Here is a 17,507-nt window from a genome sequence, read left to right as displayed (position 1 = left end):
ATACCAAAACCAGACAAAGATGTCACGAAGAAAGAAAACTACAGGCCAATATCACTGATGAACATAGATTCAAAAATCCTCAACAAAATACTAGCAAACAGAATCCAACAGCATATTAAAAGGATCACACACTGTGATAAAATGGGGTTTATCCCAGGAATGCAAGGATTCTGCAATATATGCAAATCAATCAACGTGATACACCATATTAACAAATTGAAAGAGAAAGCCATATGATCATCTCAATAGATGCAGAGAAAGCTTTCAACAAAATTCAACACCCATTTATGATAAAAACCCTCCAGAAAGTAGGCATAGAGGGAACTTTCCTCAACATAATAAAGGCCATATATGACAAACCCACAGCCAACATCGTCCTCAATGGTGAAAAACTGAAACCATTTCCACTAAGATCAGGAACAAGACAAGCTTGCCCACTCTCACTACTATTATTCAACATAGTTTTGGAAGTTTTAGCCACAGCAATCAGAGAAGAAACAGAAATAAAAGGAATCCAAATTGGAAAGGAAGAAGTAAAGCTGTCACTGTTTGGAGATGACATGATACTGTACATAGAGAATCCTAAATATGCTACGAGAAAACTACTAGAGCTAATCAATGAATTTGGTAAAGTAGCAGGATACAATATTAATGCATAGAAATCTCTTGCATTCCTATACACTAATGATGAAAAATCTGAAAGTGAAATTAAGAAAACACTCCCATTTACCATTGCAACAAAAAGAATAAAATATCTAGGAATAAACCTACCTAAGGAGACAAAAGACCTGTATGCAGAAAACTATAAGACACAGATGAAAGAAATTAAAGATGATACCAATAGATAGAGAGATATACCATGTTCTTGGATTGGAAGAATCAACATTGTGAAAATGACTATACTACCCAAAGCAATCTACAGATTCAGTGCAATCCCTATCAACTACCACTGGCATTTTTCACAGAACTAGAACAAAAAATTTCCCAATTTGCATGGAAACAAAAAACACAAAGAATAGCCAAAGCAATTTTGAGAAAGAAAAATGGAGCTGAAGGAATCAGGCTCCCTGACTTCAGACTATACTACAAAGCTACAGTAACCAAGACAGTATGATACTGGCACAAAAACAGAAATATACATCAATGGAACAGGATAGAAAGCCCAGAGAGAAACCCATGCACATATGGTCACCTTATCTTTGATAAAGGAGGCAAGAATATACAATGGAGAAAAGACAGTCTCTTCAATAAGTGGTGCTGGGAAAACTGGATAGCTACATGTAAAAGAATGAAATTAGAACACTCCCTAACACCATACACAAAAATAAACTCAAAATGGATTAAAGACCTAAATGTAAGACCAGATACCATCAAACTCTTAGAGGAAAACATAGGCAGAACACTCTATGACATAAATCACAGCAAGATCCTTTTTGACACACCTCCTAGAGAAATGGAAATAAAAACCAGAATAAACAAATGGGACCTAATGAAACTTAAAAGCTTTTGCACAGCAAAGGAAACCATAAACAAGATGAAAAGACTACCCTCAGAATGGGAGAACATATTTGCAAATGAAGCAACTGACAAAGGATTAATCTCCAAAATTTACAAGCAGCTCATTCAGCTCAATATGAAAAAAACGAACAACCCAATCCAAAAATGGGCAGAAGACCTAAATAGACATTTCTCCAAAGAAGATATACAGATTGCCAACAAACACATGAAAGAATGCTCAACATCATTAATCATTAGAGAAATGCAAATCAAAACTACAATGAGGTATCATCTCACACCGGTCAGAATGGCCATCATCAAAAAATCTAGAAACAATAAATGCTGGAGAGGGTGTGGAGAAAAGGGAACACTCTTGCACTGTTGGTGGGAATGTAAATTGATACAGCCAGTATGGAGGTTCCTTAAAAAACTAAAAATAGAACTACCATACGACCCAGCAATCCCACTACTGGGCATATACCCTGAGAAAACCATAGTTCAAAAAGAGTCATGTACCAAAATGTTCACTGCACCTCTATTTACAATAGCCAGGACATGGAAGCAACCTAAGTGTCCATCATCGGATGAATGGATAAAGAAGATGTGGCACATATATACAATGGAATATTTCTCAGCCATAAAAAGAAATGAAATGGAGGTATTTGTAATGAGGTGGATGGAGTTAGAGTCTGTCATACAGAGTGAAGTAAGTCAGAAAGAGAAAAACAAATACCGTATGCTAACACATATATATGGAATCTAAGGAAAAAAAAAAAAAAGGTCATGAAGAACCTAGTGGCAAGATGGGAATAAAGACACAGACCTACTAAAGAATGGACTTGAGGATATGGGGAGGGGGAGGGGTGAGATGTGACAGGGTGAGAGAGTGTCATGGACATATATACACTACCAAATGTAAAATAGATAGCTAGTGGGAAGCAGCCGCATAGCACAGGGAGATCAGCTCGGTGCTTTGTGACCGCCTGGGGGGGTGGGAAGGGGAGGGTGGGAGGGAGGGAGATGCGGGAGGGAGGAGATATGGGAACGTGTGTATATGTGTAGCTGATTCACTTTGTTATAAAGCAGAAACTAACACACCATTGTGAAGCAATTATACTTCAATAAAGATGTTAAAAAAAAAAAAACCTACAATGAGATATCATCTCACACCAGTCAGAATGGCCATCATCAAAAAATCTGCAAACAATAAATGCTGGAGAGGGTGTGGAGAAAAGGGAACCCTCTTGCACTGTTGGTGGGAATGTAAATTGATACAGCCACTATGGAGAACAGTATGGAGGTTCCTTAAAAATCTAAAAATAGAACTACCATACGACCCAGCAATCCCACTACTGGGCATATACCCTGAGAAAACCATAATTCAAAAAGAGTCATGTACCAAAATGTTCATTGCAGCTCTATTTACAATAGCCAGGACATCAAGCAACCTAAGTGTCCATCAACAGATGAATAGATAAAGAAGATGTGGTACATATATACAATGGAATATTACTCAGCCATAACAAGGAATGAAACTGAGTTGTTTGTAATGAGGTGGATGGACCTAGAGTCTGTCATACAGAGTGAAGTAAGTCAGAAAGAGAAAACCAAATACCGTATGCTAACACATATATATGGAATCTAAAAATAGAAAAAAAAATGGTCAGAAGAACCTAGGGGCAAGACGGGAATAAAGATGCAGACCTACTAGAGAATGGACTTGAGGATACAGGGAGGGGGAAGGGTAAGCTGGGACGAAGTGAGAGAGTGGCACTGACATATATACACTACCAGATGTAAAACAGATAGCTAGTGGGAAGCAGCCGCATAGCACAGGGAGATCAGCTCGGTGCTTTGTGACCACCTAGAGGGGTGGGGTAGGGAGGGTGGAAGGGAGGGAGATGCAAGATGGAAGAGATATGGGAACATATGTATATGTATAACTGATTCACTTTGTTATAAAGCAAAAGCTAACATACCATTGTAAAGCAATTGTACTCTAATAAAGATGTTAAAAAAATATAGAAAGAAATAAAATACTATTAAAAAAAGATGTATTTCAGGAAGAAGAAAAATTATAAAAACATACACTTAAGATAAAACTATATGATAATAGCACATAATTTGGAAGCAAAGTATTTCAAAATGCTTACATTATTTGAGAGAGGGAAATTATTGATAACATTAAACTTTCTTAAATATACATGAAAAAATTCTAGGTTAATCACTAAAGAATTAAATATAACATATATCTTCCAAACTAGGGGGAGGGAGGATGAAATGAGGAAAAAAGTTTCAATCAATTCAAAAGAAGCCAACAGAAGGTGGAAGCGGGGAGTTGAAGGGACACACAGGAAGAGCTGGTGAAATGAAAAGCCCAAATAAGATGGTAAAATTAAATTCAAATACTGTATATTTATTATCATAATTAATGAACTGGCTAAACTCTTCAGTTAATAGACAAAGCCTAACAGAATAAATAACAAGAAGAAGTCCACCTATGTCTCGTTTATAAAAGATACTCCCAAAACATAAGTAAACAGAAAAGTTTAATAGAAGAATGGGAAAAGATAAGGAATTGCTGTTTAATGGATTTAGAGTGTCAATTTTGCAAAATGAAAATTTTCTGGCGATTGGTTTACACAACAATGTAAATACACTTAACACTACTGAACTGTACATTTAAAAACATTTAATATGATTAATTTAATATTATGTGTATTGTATCATAATTAAAGATTTTTTACGGATGGGAAAAGATGTGCAAGGCAAATACCAAAGAAGAAAGAACTAATGTTGTTTATTAAATATTATTTTAATATAATAATTTTATATTATATATTAGTTAATATTTTTAACAGCTTTATTGGAGTATAATTGCTTTACAATTGTGTGTTAGTTTCTGCTTTATAAGAAACTGAATCAACAATGACTAATGAAATAATGATCACTTTTGTCCATTATATGTAGAGTGAGATTAATTCCTGTCCAAATGGTCTCAATACACTGTATGTGTTTACATAAAAAAATTTTTTTAAATAAGAAATTGAATCAGCTATACATATACATATATCCCCATATCTCCTCCCTCTTGCGTCTCCCTCCCACCCTTCCTAACCCACCCTTCTAGGTGGACACAAAGCACTGAGCTGATCTCCCTGTGCTGTGCAGCTGCTTCCCACTAGCTATCTATTTTACATTTGGTAGTATATATAAGTCCATGCCACTCTCTCACTTCGTCCCAGCTTACCTTTCCCCCACCTGTGTCCTCAAGTCCATTCTCAACGTCTGCGTCTTTATTCCTGTCCTGCCCCTAGGTTCTTCATAACCTTTTTTTTTTTTTGTATTCCATATATATGTGTTAGCATACAGTATTTGTTTTTCTCTTTCTGACTTACTTCACTCTGGATGACAGACTCTAGGTCCATCCACCTCACTACAAATAACTCACTTTCATTTCTTTTTATGGCTGAGTAATATTCTATTGTATATACGTGCCACATCTTCTTTATCCATTCATCTGTCGATGGACACCTAGGTTGCTTCCATGTCCTGGCTATTGTAAATAGAGCTGCAATGAACATTTTGGTACATGACTCTTTTTGAATTATGGTTTTCTCAGGGTATATGCCCAGTAGTGGGATTGCTGGGTCGTATGGTAGTTCTATTTTTAGTTTTTTAAGGAACCTCCATACTGTTCTCCATAGTGGCTGTATCAATTTACATTCCCACCAACAGTGCAAGACAGTTCCCTTTTCTCCACACCCTCTCCAGCATTTATTGTTTGTAGATTTTTTGATGGCCATTCTGACTGGTGTGAGGTGATATCTCACTGTAGTTTTGATTTGCATTTCTCTAATGATTAGTGATGTTGAGCATTCTTTCATGTGTTTGTTGGCAATCTGTATATCTTCTTTGGAGAAATGTCTATTCAGGTCTTCTGCCCATTTTTGGATTGGGATGTTTATTAGTTAATATTTAAAACAAAAGTAAACTAGAAATAAAGAAGCCTGCTTCATATCAATGGAAGGCTTGATTTACCAGGAAATATAACATTTATAAACTTGTATATACCCAATAACATATTTTCAAAATATATGAGGCAAAAAAATTCATCCTCAGAGTGGGATATTTTAAGAGATATATATCAGAAAGTAATAGGTCAAATAGATGAAAAATCATAGATACAGAATACATGAACCACACACCCAATAAGCTTAACCTAGTGGACACTATAAAACACTGTACTCAGAAACTGGACAGTACACATTCTCTGGAAGACCATATAGGATATTTATCAAAACTGACCCCAATATAAGCCATTAAGTCTCAACACACTTTTAAAAATTAGTATCATGCAGACCACATTCTCTGATCATAACCAAATGAGAAATCAATCACAAATTTTTTTTAAAGCATAGCTTTAAGGACATTATCTACTTCATTCAGATTGTTGGGAATTTAAGGAGTTCAGTAAATAGCACCTCCCTCTTTTTAAAAAATGTCTTTGAATATATTCAACTATCAAGGCAAGGCATTTCCCTATATAAAACATTATAATCTTCCCACTACTCCAATTCAATAAATGACTTTACTCAGTGGCCCCGTTTAGAACTGTGAGTGACCACCAGACCCCAAGGAACACAAGCCACAGGTTCCTGTGCAGCTGCAACGGTGGAGGCGCACAAGAGCACCAACACTACCACAAGCTCATCTGCAGTTTTGTAGTTTTGTTTTTGTAGTTTCCCACTTGAACTTGGAACTAATTGAGAAATTACATAAGGAGTCAGGCAGATGAAGAGAAAATAATCATTTTATTAAGCAGAAAGTTTTTTGGAGAACATGGTCTATGTATGTATCAATGGGCTTGCTTATTGGCTCCTTTGAATTTTGCATACTCCCTAAAACTGCAGGTGATACCCACAAGTACAGAGCCTGCTCCTCCAAGCTTACTGCACGGTCAAGGGCAAAACAATATGCATGCTCTCTGCAGACAGACAGATCCCAAAGACAGGTCTGAGGAAAACGCTGATGTGCACGTGCCCGGTCATTCTCAAACTCACAAACCAGGCAAGTCACTCATCCACAGGGAGCGAAGAGCTGGTAGGTTAAAGAGATGAAAAGAGCGTTATTCTGCTATACAGCTCTCCACATGGAAGCGTGGAATGACTGATGAAGAACTCCCTAGTACTCACTAAGGAGGAAATGTGCATTTTTTGTGAAGACCAGGGTGAGACACATGGGGAACATGGTGTTCTCAGCATCTTTACCTCCTTCCTGGAGCTGGGCTGTGATGTTGAGTTCACACTGCACTTTAGCTTTCAGCACAAGGACAATCTGCTCTTCTATAGTAACGGTGCCATCAGAATCCAGCTGTAGACATGAACAAAATACAAACGGAGAAAAACATGCCTATTACTCTTTTTTAAAGCCACGATACAACCTTTCATTATTTCACCTTCTAATATAATTAAAAATTAGTTTTGATGTGAAGCTATCTGAAATAGTTCTTTATCTGAATCAAAATTCAAAAACCCATCAACGTATAAGATTTTAGAATAATCATACTTTTACCTGATTAGCCTAAAGAAAAAAATCCCCTTTGTTAAGAGTTTAAAAACTCCAGAAATTTTTAATTTAATTAGGTAAGTCTAATAGGTATAATATAATCAGAAAGAATAATAAACATATGGAAAATTTCCTGAAATGTTACAAAGACCAATATTTATTGATCCTCTTACAATATGTCAGTTATGGCACATAGAAAGGAGAAATGGCCTAGAAGACTACGCTTAGCTCTACTGAAAATGTACCAGTGAAACTGGGCAAATCATTCCATGTTTTGGGGCTTTGGTTTACTCATCTATGAAATAAGAGGGTTACACCAAATGGTCTCTAGTTAACTTTTTGTCTTTTTACCTCCAGCTATATTGAGATATTATTGACAGATAACATAAGTGAGTTTAAAGTGTACTATGTAATGACTTGATACATTTATATATTGTGAAATGACTACCACAATAAGGTTAGTTAACACCTCCTTCCCCCCACATAATTACCTTTTATGTGTGTGTGTGATGATAAAATTTTAGATCTACTCTCTTAACTTTCAAGTATATAATAAAAGTACTGTTAATTATAGTTACCATGTTATACACTAAATCCCCAGAACGTAGTCATCTTATAGCTAGAAGTCGGAATGCTTTGACCAACGTCTCCCTATTTCCCCCACCTCCCAGACCCTGGCAGCCACCATTCTACTCTCTATTTCTATGAGTTCAGCCTTTTTAGGTTCCAAACAAGTGAGAACATACAGTATTTGTCTTTCTCTGTCTGACTTATTTCACTTAGACTAATGTGCTCAAAGTCAATCCATGTTGCACAAAAGGCAGGATTTCCTTCTTCTTTACGGATGAATAATATTCCTCTGTGTGTGTGTGTGTGTGTGTGTGTGTGTGTCTGTGTGTGTGTGCGTCACATTTTCTTTATCCATTCATCCATCCATGGACACTTAGGTTGTTTCCATGTCTTGGCAATTGTAAACAATGCTGCAATAAACAAGGGGGTACAGATATCTAAACTCTGAGACAGTGATTTCATTTCCTTTGGATATTATCCAGAAGTGAGGTTGCTGGATCATATGGTAGTTCTATTTTTAATTTTTTGAGAAACTCCATACTTTTTTCCAGAGTGGCTGTACCAATTTACATTCCCACCAACAGTGCACAAGGGTTCCCTTTTCTTCACATCCTCACCAACACCTGTTGTCTTGTCTTTTTGATGATAGCCATTCTAACAAATGTGAGGTGATATCTCACTGTGGTTTTGAGTTACACTTCCCTGATGATTAGTGATGTACCTATTGACCATCTGTATGTCTTCCTTGGAAAAATATCTATCCAAGTCCTTTTCCCATTTTTTAATTGGATTGTTAATTTTTGCTATTGAGTTGTATGAGTTCCTTATATATTTTGGATATTAACCCTTTATTAGATAGATGGTTTGCAAATATTTTCTCCCATTCCATAGGTTGCCTTCTAATTTTGCTGACTGTCTCTTTTGCTGTGCAGAAGCTTTTTAGATTGAGGTAGTCTCAGTTGTTTATTTTTGCTTTTGTTGTTTGCGTTTTTGGTGTCATATCCAAAAAAATCATTGCCAAGACCAATGTCAAGAAGCTTTTTCCCTGTTTTCTTCAGGTGGGTTTACAGTTTTGAGTCTTACATTTAAGTCTTTAATCCATTTTGAGTTAATTTTTGTGAGTGGCATAAAATAGGGGTCCAATTTCATTCATTTGTATGTGACTACCCAGTTTTCCTAACACCATTTATTGAAGAGACTGTCCTTTCTCCAGTAGGTATTCATGGCTCTCTTGTGAAAGATTAGCTGACCATGTATGCATGAGTTTATTTCTGGGCTCTTGATTCTTTTCCATTGGTCTATGTGTGTTTTTATGCCAGAACTGTGCAGTTTTGATTACTATAGTTTTGTAATAAAGTTTGAAATCAGGAATTGTGATGCTTCTAGCTTTGCTCTTCTTTCTCCGGATTGCTTTGGCTCTTCAGAGACTTTTGTGATTTCACATGAATTTTAAGATTATTTGTTCTATTTCTGTGAAAAATGCCATGGTAATTTTTATAAGGATTTCACTGAATCTCTAGATGGCTTTTGGTAGTATGGACATTTTAACAATATTAATTTTTCTGATCCACAGACATGGGATACCTTCCCCTTAATTTCTGTTTTCTTCAGTTTATTTCATCAATGTCTTGGAATTTTCAGTGTACAGATATTTACTCTTTTGGGTTAAATTTATTCATTATCTTTTATTCTACTGTAAATGGAACTGTTTTCCTTATTTCTTTTTCAGAAGTTTGCTGTTAGTATATACAAACACAACTGATTTTTGTATGTTGATTTTGTATTCTGAAACTTTACTGAACTCATTTATTAGTTTTGATAGCATCTTTAGGGTTTTCTAAATACACGATCATAGCATCTTCCATTAGACACAGTTTTACTTCTTCCTTTCTGAGTTAGATGCCTTTTATTTCTTTTTCTTGACTAATTGCTCTGGCTAGGACTTCCAGTACTATGTTGAATAGGAATGGTGAGAGTGGGCACTCTTGTCTTGTTCCTGGTCTTAGAGGGAAAACTTTCAACACTTCATCATTGCATATGATGTTAGCCATGATTTGTCCTTTTTGCATTAATACTGTGACTCTATAATGGTAAGATGCATCAACATATCCATTATCCATTTAATCAATATTTGTTAAATACTTTTTATGTGAAAAATAATATGCTTAATATTTTATAGTGAAGATTTTCATTTTCAATTATTTTTATGTAGTACAGTTTCTTCAAATAAAACACCTCATGAGAAAACCTCGTGTGTGTGTGTGTGTGTGTGTGTGTGTAAAATAACAGAACTTCCCTGGCTGAAACCTAGGCAGAGGCAACTGCAGAATCATACTGTCTCACTAATCTGAACCTTCCTTTATACCTGAACTTGCTCTGAAAAACCACAGGGCTTTTTAAAGCATTGCCAGAAAAAATCACTATTAATAGGAATAGAAAGATGTATAACAACATTTTACAGGACTCCAACACAATGCTTCTTTCTACTGGGTATCTTTCACTAGATACCTTCATACATTTTCCCACCCTGGAGCATGTTTCTAACATATAACCCATGAATAATAAATGTTTGTTGGATGAATTCACCTAGATTTAGTTTTAACACTACCAGCATTAAAAGGCAATTCTATTATGGAAAACTTCAATTTCAAGGAAATATCTTTTAAATATGATAAAACATTCGTAAGTATTTGTTCAAAGTATGGTGCTTGGACCACCTGAATCTGATGCCTATGTAAAATGTAGATTCTTAGGCTGCACACCCACCCAGTGAATCAGAATTTTTTTCTGGAGGTAGAGATTGGTAATTTTCATGTTTCACAGGAACCCTTGATTCTTGTACTTACTTTAATGGGTTTGAGAACAAACATATTTGAAGGTACAAGTTGATGATGAAGGTCACGCTATTAGTCAAGGTTCATTCAGAGGAGCAGAACTATTAAGAGATTGAAATAGATTATAGATAAAAAAGATAGAGGTAGAAATAGAAATAAAGCTAGAAATAGAATAAAGTATTTGTTACAGGGATTTGACCTATACAGTTGTGGGAGCTGGTTTAACAGTCTCCAGAAGGCTAATATTTTTGTCTGATGCTGAAGCTAGAAATCTGTAGGTCAGGTAGTCAAAAGGAGAAGATGAGTGTAAAGATAAGGAGAGTGAAAACAAGCTGGAACCATCAGCATGAGCTAGAAACCATGAGGACACACTGGAATCCGTGTGAATTCTTGGTGCTTCCCACCTTCATGCTGGGGGTGCCCAGCAGAAGAAGCCAGCACTCTCATCATGGACCTAAATACATACTTGGCCAAGGAATCAGGTAAGTTAAAGGAGGACCCAGGGAAAGATGACATAGTTGCAGGCCTGGCTGCTATCCCTCTCCCAGCCAGCAGACAAGCAACAATGTCCATGAGATACAGAAGTGCCTGCTTTGACTATCTGAGTGTAAAAAACAAAATAGCTGCTGCTTCACCTTTGCCCTCAAACACTCATGAAAAAATGTCTCTTGTGGCTCATCTTAGCTAAAAATATGAAGGGAAGGGAATTCTGGGAAATACAGTTTAACATAGCCAAGTTGACATTACAAAGCCACCAAAATCCACATCTGTCAACTTGGCACCCATATACAGCTCTTTAAACCACACAATTTCCAGAAAACTCAATAACAAAGTCATGCTTCCATCTAACATGATACAATTCATTTGGTACCAAGAGTGATTCCAGAGGGACAGAATTTTAAGGAGGGAAAAATCTGTATTTCTCATCTATAGCTGTGTAACAAATTAACCCAAAACTGTGTGGCATAAAACACCAAACATTGCTTATCTCACAGTTTAGGAGAGGATTAGCTGGGTGCTTCTAGCTTAGAGTCTTTTATGAGGTTTCAGTCAAGACTTTAGCCATAGATGCTGTTAACTAAAGACTTGACTAGGACTGAAGGATCCACTTCCAAGATGGCACACTCACATGGCTATTGTCAGGGGGCCTCAGTTCCTCAGTAGCTGATGGTTCTCTCCATTTGAGTGCTTGAGTGTCTACAACATGACAACTGGCTTCCTACAGAGTAAGTGATTCTAGAGAGAAAGAAAGGAGAAAGCTTCGATGCCTTTTATGATCCAGTCTCAGATATCACTTACAGTCAGTCCCATCAAATTCTACTGGTTAAAAGCAACTCACCAACTTTCATTCCAGGGGAGAGGAATTAATCTCTACCTCTTAAAGAAAGATATCAAAAAATCTATAAATATATTTTTTTTCTTTCTCTAAAAAAAATTTTTATTGAGATAATATTGGTTTATAACATTATATAAGTTTCATGTGTACAACATTATATTTCTAATTCTGTATATCCTACAATGCGTTCACCACCAAAAATTTACTTTTCATCTGTCACCATACAGTTGATCCCCTTTTTTTTTTTGGCTGCATTGGGTCTTCGTTGCTGCGCGTGGGCTTTCTCTCTGGTTGTGGTGAGTGGGGGCTACTCTTTGTTGTGGTGCACGGGCGTCTCACTGTGGTGGCTTCTCTTGTTGCAGAGCATGGGTTCTAGGCGCGTGGGCTTCAGTAGTTGCGGCACATGGGCTCAGTAGTTGTGGCACACAGGCGCTGGGGTGTGTGGACTTCAGTAGTTGGCGGCATGCGGGCTCAGTAGTTGTGGCGCACGGGCTCTGGGGTGTGCAGGTTTCAGTAGTTGTGCGTGCACGGGCTCAGTAGCTGTGGCTCACGGGCTCTAGAGCACAGGCTCAGTAGTTGTGGTGCATGGGCTTAGTTGCTCCACGGCATGTGGGATCTTCCCAGGCCAGGGATTGAACACGTGTCCCCTGCATTGGCAGGCAGATTCTTGACCACTGCACCACCAGGGAAGTCTCCAGTTGATCCCCTTTATCCATTTTGCCCTCCCCCTGCCACTTCCCCTTGATAACCACTACTTTATATTCTTTATATATTTTTATATTCTTTATATAAAAATATATTATTATATTATATTTATATTATAAATATATATATTTATATATTCTTTATATATTCTTTATATTCTTTATATTCTTTATATGTTCTTTATATCCATGTATTTGTTTTTGTTTGGTTTGATTTGTTCTTTTTTTCTTTTTATTTTCCACATATGAGCAAAATCAAAAGGTATTTATCTTTCTCCGTCTGACTTATTTCATTTAGCATAATACCCTCAAGGTCTGTGATGTCACAAATGGCAAGATATTTTTAAACAATCACAATTTTCTGCAGGTGGTCATCTGTTTTCTAGAACGAGAATACTGAAAATTATGTTTTCTGTGGATTTGTTAACAATAATAGGGTCCAGAGCTTTGCATTTCTGTTTTCTGTTAGGGACTTAGAGATTCTTTAATCAAATATGATAATAAAACCTATCAATTTGCCTAAATTGACAACCTCTCAATAATACAATCCTTTGCCATCCCCAAATCTTTAATATCAGGCTGCAAATAAAATTATCCTCTAGAATTGTTCTTTAAGGAAAGAGGGAAAACAAATCTTTTAATGTTGTGCAATAAGACATTATGGACTGAACATGAGAAATAGAAAGATGTTTACATTTCTAGCTATAGGAAATACACTTAGAGATTATTGATAATCAAGATTTTAAATGACATAAAATTATAGACTGTCAGGTTAAACTGAAATGAAGGATACAGAAACAATATCTATCATAAGAACTAGTTTTAGCATCAAAAAATTGCCTTATTCCTGAAAATTATGAATTTATTATTTATAATTTTCTAATGTATTTGTAATACAAAGAGTAGATCAGTAAAAAGGTATATAGTTTAAAGATTTCTGGATAGTAGTCATAGTTCAATGCCCGCCGTATTTATTTTAATGTGAAAGGAGAAAATAAAACTAATTTTGGGGATTGGAATACACACCATAATTTAGCTATCAGGCTAACACAATGCAGATTCTGAGTTAAAAGCAGCTACATTAAAAGTGAGCCATAATAAAGACACAGACCTACTAGAGGATGGGCTTGAGGATATGGGGAGGGGGAGGGGTGAGATGTGACAGGGTGAGAGAGTGTCATGGACATATATACACTACCAAATGTGAGATGGATAGCTGGTGGGAGGCGGCCGCATAGCACAGGGAGATCAGCTCGGTGCTTTGTGACCACCTAGAGGGGTGGGATAGGGAGGGTGGGAGGGAGACGCAAGAGGGAGGAGATATGGGAACATGTGTGTATGTGTAGCTGATTTACTTTGTTGTAGAGCAGAAACTAACACACCATTGTGGAGCAATTGTACTTCAATAAAGATGTTTAAAAAAAAAAAAAAGTGAGCCATAAAAATCTCACTTATCAAAAAGGGAGAACGAAATGGAAAGAGACGAGCCAAGTGAGTGGGCCGGGAGGAAAAACTGACTTCTTCCCATCTATCCTCTAGAAACACTCAGGCACCATTCAAATTGGTTGGCTTTATTTTTATTTTATTTTATTTTTTTCTGGCTGTTTTTTCAGTTCAATAGTTACTTTCTTTTACTTCAATCCCAGAAAACACTGGGTAAGCTGTGACCAGGTTTCAGAACTATACATTTGATTCAGAGAAATCTGACCTCAAATATTAAACATGAACATTTCAAATCACCCCTTGTACCATTTTTACCTGAACAAATTCATTTTTGTTTCCTTTTGAGCAGATGTAGCCTTTTTACCGGGATAACCTTTTCAGGCACATAATCATCAAATAAACTACAGCTTCTAAAGATAATTTTATTCTAAAAAATGTGGCCAGTTTAACCAGGAGCAAGTTTGATTAGCATGTGCTAATTGATGATCTGTTAAATTGATTTTTAGTCATTTCAAGTGAGAGTAAGAAAATGTTTCCTTTATATTGTTTTCTTTTCTACCTTTGTTACAGAAACAAGTGTTCTTTACCATAGAGGGACATTAAAATCACAGTGTACTTAAAAGAGAAGAACAGTTTTCATATTCAATGTCTATTACTCCAAAAGCAACAATTGCATCCAAAACAAAGTGGTACATTTAGAAAAACAGATGTTAGCAATTTTTCCTGGGCAAGTGATCATTTACAATTTGAAATTAAATGTTAAATTTCAATCTGTCACATATTTGATGGCTAAAAGCTGTAATTTGATCATGTATATTTTATTAAAAGTACATAGAGTTATCCTTATAGATATTAATTGTTAGTGCCAGTACATGTGAATCTTCATAATTACAATATTCACATATGTTCCATTTTCAAACAACCATGAATCCATAAATTAGATGTAGTATACAAAAAGAAGCATTCCGGAATTTCTACTTCTGGCATTGATGGAGTATATGCATTTCCCTCTATTCCTCCCAATGAGTACAACTAAACACTCTGGACATTATATATAAAATGAACATAAAATGACTCTGAAAAGTGGAGAGCAAAATATAGACCAGCTAGAGACCTCAGATCCTGAAGAACAATACCGTGGTAAATTCTCTGGGTTTTCTTTTTATCTCATATATTCCGAACTTGGAGTTGGAGAAGTGGGCAACTCTGAAATACCAACAGGTGCTGGCCAAAAAAAAAAAAAAAAAAAAAAAAAAGGCCTCAAGGAAACCCTGCTCTCTATAGCAAAGAAAGGAAAGGGGCAGCCTGACAAGACAGAAAACTTAGAGACAATAACAGCTTAACCCAAGCCAAACACCACAGAAAAACTGCAGTCCTACCCCAACCCATACCTACCAAGGCCAAGTGGAGAGCCTAGACTTCCATCCTTGCCAGGCTGTAAGGAGGGGTCCCTACACCCTCCCCAGAGTGGTTTCAGAGCAAAGTAGAGAGTCGTTACTTCTACCCACAGTGCTCTGTAACAAGGCCCTTCACCCCCATGCCTGGTATCAGTGGAGATTATATGGGGAGCCTAGACTTTCACCCCAAGCTGGCAGTAACGAGATGCCCCTACATCCCCTGCACTGGGGTGGTGTCAGAGAAGACCTAGTGGAGAGTCAGTCTAGCAACAATGAGGCTACCCCACTGCGGTGTCGGTGAAGATCATGTGGGGAGCAGAATTCACACCCCCACCCAGCAGTAACAAGGAACTCTCCAACTTGAGTGCAACAGATGCTGGCTGGGGAACCTCAACTTCTACCTCCACTGAGCAGTAAAAAAGAGATGCCCCCATTTCCTCAGTTATATTAATACCAGATAGTTGACTTCTGAGCAAACTACCAGAGACCAAGAGGGACACTATATAATGATAAAAGGGTCATTCCCCCAAGACATAGCTATCCTAAATGCATATACATCAAAAAAGAGAAAAACATGTGAAGCAAAGACTGATAGAAGTGCAGAAGTAACAGACAGTTCCACAATTATAGTTGGAAACTTCAATACTCCTCTCTCAATTGACAGAACTAGACAGAAGATCAACAAAGATACAGAAGAACTCAACCAAGAGGATCTAATAGACATTTATAGAACACTTCACTCAACAATGCAGAATACACATTCTTTCCAAGTGCTCACAGAATAGATATCAGAGTAGACCATATCCTGGGCCATAAAACAGATCTCAACAAGTTTAGAACTGAAATCATATAGAATATGATCTCAGCCCACAGTGGAATCAAACTAGAAATCAATAAGAGAAAAATACCAGGAAAATCTCCAAACATTGGAAGCTAAACACACTTTTAAATAATCCTTGGGTCAAAAAGAAAGGCTTAAGGGAAAAATTTTTTTTAAATGCATTGAACTGAATGGAAATGAAAATACAACATATCAAAATGTATAGGACACAGATAAAGCAATGCTGAGAGAAATTTATAGCACTAAATACCTATATTACAAAAGAAGAAAAGTCATATATCAACAACATAATCGCCCACCTCAAGAATATAATAAAATAAAACCAAAGAAAATAAAAGGAAGGACACAATAAAGATAAAAATAGAAATCAGTGAAATTGAAACAGCAAAACAATATAGAGCATCAATGAAACAAAGAGCTGGTTCTTTGAGAAGGCAATAAAGTTGATAAACTTCTAGCAAGCAGACCAAGAAAAAAAAGAGCAGACATATTAAATTATAGAAATGGAGAACAGATTAGCGGTTGCCAGGGGTTGAGGAGGAGTGAGGAGTGGAAAGGAAGTGGGTGTGGCTATAAAAGGGCAACAGGAAGGATCCTTGTGGGGATGGAAATGTTCTGTATCTTGACTGTATCAATGTTAATGTGTTGGCTGTGTATTGTGCTATAGCTTTATAAGATGTTACCCTAGGGGAACCTGGGTAAAGGATACACAGTTCTCTTTGCATTTTTTTTTTACAACTGCATGTGAATCTACAATTATCGCAAAAGTTAATTTTTCAAAAAAGAATTATGTTGTCCTAATTTTAAAAAACACAATATACGTAAAAACATTACCTCATTCTAGTAAATGAAGATTTGCCACAAGGTGGTTGTAAAAAACAAAGGTAAGTGAGAATTGTTCAAATATGATTATTTTATAATTTTGCAAAAACATTTCCTTCATAAAGTGAAGTTTCTTTAATGTTTAAAAGTCCTCTTAGAAAGTTACTGTAACATTCATATATCAAATTAGACTCTAATTTGGAAAGGATTAAAAGAACGTTTATTGAATTCTGCTGAGGAATGGGATCTGGACAGCTGCTGACCCTCAGAGCAAGGCTGGTAATCAGCTCACAGGACATAAATTTTAAAAAAGAATATGTTTAAAGAGAACGAATTCCCTTGGAGGCGACATTCTATTTTCCATAGTCCATGAGAAGGATGAGCTGGCCTAATATAAAGTATTTTGCTTGGAATTTAGGGTTTCTCATATACTCTAGAATTGATTGCCAAATAATAAATCCATTTTATTAACTCTCTAATCCATGTTTTCACACA

General features: G+C 36.4%; 1 protein-coding gene across 1 annotated transcript in view; it reads right to left on the bottom strand.

Moving 5' to 3' along the window:
* Positions 1-17,507, bottom strand: part of PTH2R (parathyroid hormone 2 receptor) — a 108,992-nt gene that overhangs the window by 66,072 nt on the left and 25,413 nt on the right. The window contains exon 2 of the mRNA XM_007187830.2: positions 6,768-6,870. Within this exon, the coding sequence (XP_007187892.2) occupies positions 6,768-6,870 (103 nt within the window). The remainder of the gene's footprint in view (positions 1-6,767; positions 6,871-17,507) is intronic.

Source organism: Balaenoptera acutorostrata, chromosome 8, assembly GCF_949987535.1.
Source record: "Balaenoptera acutorostrata chromosome 8, mBalAcu1.1, whole genome shotgun sequence".
Classification (NCBI taxonomy): Eukaryota; Metazoa; Chordata; class Mammalia; order Artiodactyla; family Balaenopteridae; genus Balaenoptera; species Balaenoptera acutorostrata.
This window is presented reverse-complemented; position numbering and strand designations above follow the sequence as displayed.